Here is a 5,667-nt window from a genome sequence, read left to right as displayed (position 1 = left end):
TCTCAGCCTCTCTTTACTAACAGCTTTTCCCTTTTAATTTGGTTTTGCCGCCCTTTTTTATCGCGGGAGTCAGGCTACGAGGAACCGTCCTCGGCCTGAGCGCGGGTGCGGAGCGGAGCGAGCGCGGGGCGGGGAGCGCGGCCCCTGCGGGCAGCTCCACTCCGCACCCGCAGCCTGCCCAGTGCCTACCCCTGCCGCCGCCTTAGCCCTGGTACTAAGGCTGATACTAATGCGTTCTCTGGATGACTCCCAGAAAACTCTGCCGAGGCAGCCTGGCCTGAAAGGACTACTCTTGCTCAACAGACCAGTCCTCCCTCTATCGCCTCATTCAGGAAAGCAGAGCAACTTTCTCGGTGTCTTCCCTTCGTCCAGAGTCAGGCTGCAGTGGCTAAGGCAGGGACCTCTGAGACTTCAGCACAAGCCGTGTCATCCACGGGGACTGGCACCCGGCAGAAGAGCTCAAAGGGCTTTCAGGAAAACCCGGGACCTGATGCCTAAGACAGCACGGGCCCCGCTGTCGTGGCCCTGCTGAAGGGACGTGGAGTTTTTATTGTATCCCGTGGACATTTTCTCAGGGTTCATTCAAATCTATTCTTCCCTCCAAGAGGGCTTTAAAATTCAAAGCAAAGGAGGGCTGTTAAGGTAGAAGATGCATGCTGAGTCTGCTCACAGTGCCATGCAGTACGGTCGTATTTACAGAATCAGTCCGTCTCCCCCAAGCCTGGCTCGAAACAGGCCAGGGGGAGGAAAAAAAAGATTTCTGAGGAGTAAACAGTATCATGAAAAATGACCGCAATTGGACCTTCCTTTGCTCTGGGAGATCTCTCCCCTGAAATCCCTGAGCGGGGTGAGGGGGTTTGTGCCAGGGTGTTGGAGGGGAGTTAAGGGTTTGGCTGGGTTTGAAGGTGTGTGGATGGATGCATTGGAAGTCGGCGGGGAGGTGACTCACCTTCCCCCAGGAACACAGCGATTGTCCTTGTGACAAGCATCTCTGTTCTGGTCTGGGAGCTGCAGAGAAAAGCAAAGTTTGCAGGTCTGTCTCATAACTTTGCTGCGGCCGACCCCCCCCCCCCCCCCCCAGACCCCGCCAGCCCTCAGCCTTTCAACCAGTTGATATAGAGGGAAAAATAAAGTTCCCGTCTCCCTCGTGGGGGTAAAAAAGGCTTCAGGGGCAAGAGCAAGTTAATTTCCAGCCGATTTCTCATTATTCTTCTTAACGCCTATAAGGGAGAGAAAATTAGGCACGCAGCACACGTTTTGGCCACTTCATAAAAAATGCAGATTTGAGAGATGATGTGAAATGTGCCCTCGAGTCAATGATTAAAGATAGCTGACTACAATTTTTTTTTCCTATTTGGAGTTGAGATGAGAAATGCCCCTGAGCTCTCTAGGTCCAGGAAGGGTCCTTTTAATAACTGATAAATTGGACCCAAGATCTGCAGCTCTCCCAACACCCCTTCATAAAGAATGAAAAAAACAACCCACTGATTGTCTGCATCCAATCGATAGGAAATGCACTGGGGCCGGGGGTCGGTGCCTGAGTGCTCCGGGCGCACACGCCTGCCAGTGGGAGAATTCAGGAACAGGGTGAAGAGCCCGGCAGGGATTTCTGGCTGGCCCCTGTGCCAGTAACACTCTTCCCAGGATGTCTTTAGCGCCTCAGCTTCACCCTCACCACGGGCGAGGAACAGAGACAGCCGCTGATCAGGGTTCAGCAACAATTCAGATCTGTATTTAAAAAGAGATCAATAAAACCAAAGGTTAGCAAGCTGGGAGCACATCTTTTACAGAGAGAAAGTTGCTAAGCGCTGCTTGTAATGGGCACCTCTGACAATTTCCATCCCTGCCAGTTTTATCTGCTGGGAAGTAATAACAAAGTTTTGCAGAATGGACCAATTCCTTCTCTTCAGCAGAGAGCCCCGCTCCCTGTGCACAGCCTTCCGCAAGACCTGGGAGAGAGAAGTTTAGAGACAGGAGAGGAACTGACATGGGGTCAGCGTAAAATCTTGGCACTTTCATCTCCCTAGCACCAATTTGCATTGGGGAGGGCGGGGGGGCTGAAAGCTGGAGGAAGGAGCCTTGGCTACTCACTCAGACTATTGGGCTACTGAATGAAAACCCGGACAATAAAATGTTTGGGGTGTGGTGGGTAAGAACAGAATCAGGAAGACAAATCAGTGAGGACCAGAGCACCCAGACCAGGCTCCGGTTTCCTCAAATGCAGCCTGCCCCCACCCCCGGCAATCACCCTCCCTCTAAAAACTTTAGAAGGAGGAAGGGAAAAGGGAAAGAAAAAAAATAGAAAGGGAAAGGAAAGAAAAGAACAGGGAAAATAAAAGCTTTCCAGCCCGCTGGAAGAAGAAATGTGTATTTCTTTTCTCTAAACACTCCTAATTTTTCAACCCAATTGAAAATAATAAAATGTATAAAGAAAGCAGGGATGCAGTTTTCCAGAGCTCAGCTGCTGAATAACTCCTCATCAAATGCACCGATTTCTTTGATTAATCCCGAGGTCTAAAGCAGAAGCAGTTCCAATATGATACCTTACACGCCAAGCTGCTTCTGCTTCCCTACTTTGGTGCAATCGTTTAAGCGCATTTCTTTTTCTTTCTTTCTTTCTTTTTTTTTTTACAATAATTTGAACTCCGTCCCCTCTTAACAAATCCATTTTTGAAGCGGTACCTGCTCTCTAATTGCCCTGAATAAATGTCCTCTCTCAGCTCCGGCTTCCAGCACTCTCATGGGGGGGGGCTGTCTGCAACAGACAGAGAAAAGGGGGTGACCAGGCCACTGGCGCTTGGGGGAATGCCCTCCCCTGCCCAACAGCTCCAAATTTAAGACTGTTTTAATTTCGAGGGGAAATTACACACTCAGCGCGCGCGCGCGCGCGCGCGCGCGCACACACACACACACACACACACACACACAAACTGTATATGCCTTAATATAACCATAACATTACCATTCTCTCATTACAAAATATTTTACTACTTCTCTGATTCTCTGTATAGCTATACAGATTAGTCGTATATATAACTGCAAGTGTATATAGATGCACAAACATACACATGCGTATAGAAACATGGACATAAATATACATAAACAAGTTCTCTGTTCAATATACCTTTATGTTATTGTATAATACAAATTCTTTTAAAGGCACCTAGTTATTTTATAAACACACACGCAAGGATATATACCTGCATATAGACACAGATATGGGCATTGATTTATGTTTTTACATACATGATATGTAGGTCCACGCGTGTATGTATATATATGTATATAAATACATATAAATACGCGCATAAACACTTACATATATGTGCACGGGCAAACTGCAGCTAAATACATATGTGTATGCATGTACACATACTATAAATAGGTAGATATGCATATATGCATGTATGCATATATTTATATATATTTATGTATGAATATGTATAATTGGCTCTGTGTGCGCTTGTCTATGTATCCATCTGTCCCCGAATGTAACATTCACTCGCTCCGGTGTAAAGCTCGCTGAGCTCTGCACCATCCCTTCTGCTCTTTGCCAAGAGGATTTGGCGGTGGCTGTTTAAACCACACTCCTCTCCCAGGCATTTCCACCCTAATTCTTCACACACAATAGTGAATCATTCCTCCAGCTCTTTTTTCCCCTGTCATCCCACTTTGATTCAACCAGAAGCACCAGATTCCAGCCCCTGATGAATGGAAAACACTGTCGCTGCCTTTCAGGGAGAGGCGAAAGAGCCATGCGAACTACCCTGGGCTCTTTGGGGGCTGCCTCGCCGCGGCCGGGGTGGCCGGGAGCCGAGTTTTGCATGTTGCAGCGGATCCATTTTCCGCCCCAGTCCCCGACACCGCAGCGCTCGACACTTGGGCGTGCGCGTTTCTTCCTTCCAGTCGATTTTATGTTTCTGATCGCGAACATGTTTTGTTTTTAACGAGGCTTTGGCTGGGTCTGGGCTGCCCAGGGCTGGGGCCGGAGCAGAGCCCTTCGAACAACGTGCATGCCTCAGTTCTGTGCGCGTTTGTGTTTGATTTTCCTGGGCTGGCTCTGGGCTGCTTCGCAGGAGGCGCTAATTAGAGTGTAACTGCCAGGTCATTGATTTCATGTTACCAGAGTTGTTGTTGTTGTTGGGTTTTTTTTTTTTTTTTTTTAACATGAAATATCAGCCCGCATCAGAGGCAAGCGGAGGGGGGTAGGGGAAGGTATCCTATGAGCTGTCCAAATTCACAAAACCCAATTAACCTCATACACGCACACTACCGGTTTGGGACTTTCAACCCTAAAAAAGCACAGGTCTGTCCCTTTTCCCTTTGCTGCTCTGCTGGAAGTCTGCTTCTGACGCGAAGATCTGGAGGCAGGAACATCATCGATGGCTTTTAAATAATAACAAAGGGGAGAAAAATAAAAAAAATAATTAGCCCCACCTCTTTTGCTTTCAATTACTCTAATTAAAAAACCCGAAAGGCAATTCCTAGGCAATATCTAATAATAGAATTAGCAATCGGATCCATCATTTCACACAGGGATATACTTCCAGGGGTAGTGTGCGAGCTCTATTAATAATAATAAAAAATCCTGCTAACCCTCTTTTTAAAATTAATAACTCTGTAATTATAATAATTTTATGTGCCTTTTTATAAGAAGAGGTTAATGTTGCCACAGTCTGGGGATGGGAAGGATGAAGTGAAGCGAGATACTGCTGCTTAAACTGACACCTTCCTATTTTATTAGGAGACATTATTATTATCAGACATCTGCAGGTAGAGAATTAAAATTAAAATCGCTTTCAACAATTCAATACACTTTTTATCAGCCATCTATCTGAAAATCATGAACATTCATCATCGGAGGCATTCTCCCTGAAAACAAGAACCCATTCAAATTTTATACAAATTATCATATTTATCATAGTCTGAAACTCTGGAGTAACATCTCCACAAACTGTCTGCTAACTCCCCAGGGAACTGAATTTCACTCCATAGCAGCTCAGAGCAATTCTCTCCCCTCTCTCTCTCTCCTGGCCCTTTCATACTCCCTGCTTCCTGCAACTCAACAGCCCTGAGAAGGGAGAGAGCCTGGAAGAGAGAGAGAGATGCAGCGACGAACAACATTAAAATAACAGACAACAAAGCGAAATGAGATCTCCATCCATGGCAAGAGAAGGAAGTTTTGCCTGATGCTGCCATAGCTCAGGGACATGCCACGTTCGGTCCCAGTTTTGGAAGAATCCCATTCATTCTTCCTTCAGCCGGATGCATTTCCACTATAATCATCATCATCATCATAGTAGTAGTAGTAGTAGTGGAAGGCACGGTTCTTTGGGTAGATGTGGTATCTTTTACTAGACCAACTAAACGATAGTAGTGATGGTACAAGGGGCCTGGGGACCCTGCCAAGTGTTTTTGAACTCTGTTTGAAGTGTCCTTAGACAGGTCTGAGGAGAATGAGCGGTGTCTCTAGGTGCTGGACAAGGAGCGCGGTGGCAGGACGGTCCCGGTCCCGGCGGCTCCCGGCATCCGAGGGACAGAGCCGTCCGTGTTTTGCTCGGCAGGTCGCAGCCGCGTCCCTCGGGGCACGTCGGGCTCGGGCCAGACTGGACCCAGGCCCGCCCGTCCCAAGCAGCTCCCCCGCCCATCGGAGCCCCCCGCGGAGCC

General features: G+C 47.7%; 1 protein-coding gene and 1 long non-coding RNA gene across 5 annotated transcripts in view; one reads left to right on the top strand and one right to left on the bottom strand.

The window, feature by feature from the left end:
• Positions 1–2,218, bottom strand: part of LOC109323978 — a 5,479-nt gene extending 3,261 nt beyond the window's left edge. The window contains exons 1-3 of one of the 2 annotated variants that reach the window (XR_002104807.1): positions 2,092–2,218; positions 1,486–1,728; positions 950–1,008 (exon numbers count right to left, since the gene is read on the bottom strand). Coding sequence is in view for 1 of the 2 variants with exons in the window: in XM_019555684.1 (XP_019411229.1) it covers positions 950–1,008; positions 1,486–1,728; positions 1,826–2,040 (517 nt within the window). In the remaining variant the exon portion in view is untranslated. Of the gene's footprint in view, positions 1–949; positions 1,009–1,485; positions 1,729–1,825 lie in introns of both variants that reach the window. The other variant, XM_019555684.1, reaches the window with a different exon arrangement.
• Positions 1–5,667, top strand: part of LOC109323979 — a 26,754-nt gene that overhangs the window by 9,525 nt on the left and 11,562 nt on the right. The gene's annotated exons all lie outside the window — the stretch shown is intronic.

Source organism: Crocodylus porosus, unplaced genomic scaffold (assembly GCF_001723895.1).
Source record: "Crocodylus porosus isolate Cpor-Errol unplaced genomic scaffold, CroPor_comp1, whole genome shotgun sequence".
Taxonomy (NCBI): Eukaryota; Metazoa; Chordata; order Crocodylia; family Crocodylidae; genus Crocodylus; species Crocodylus porosus.
Note: the sequence above shows the minus strand (reverse complement) of the source record. Positions and strands in the feature narration are given on the sequence as shown.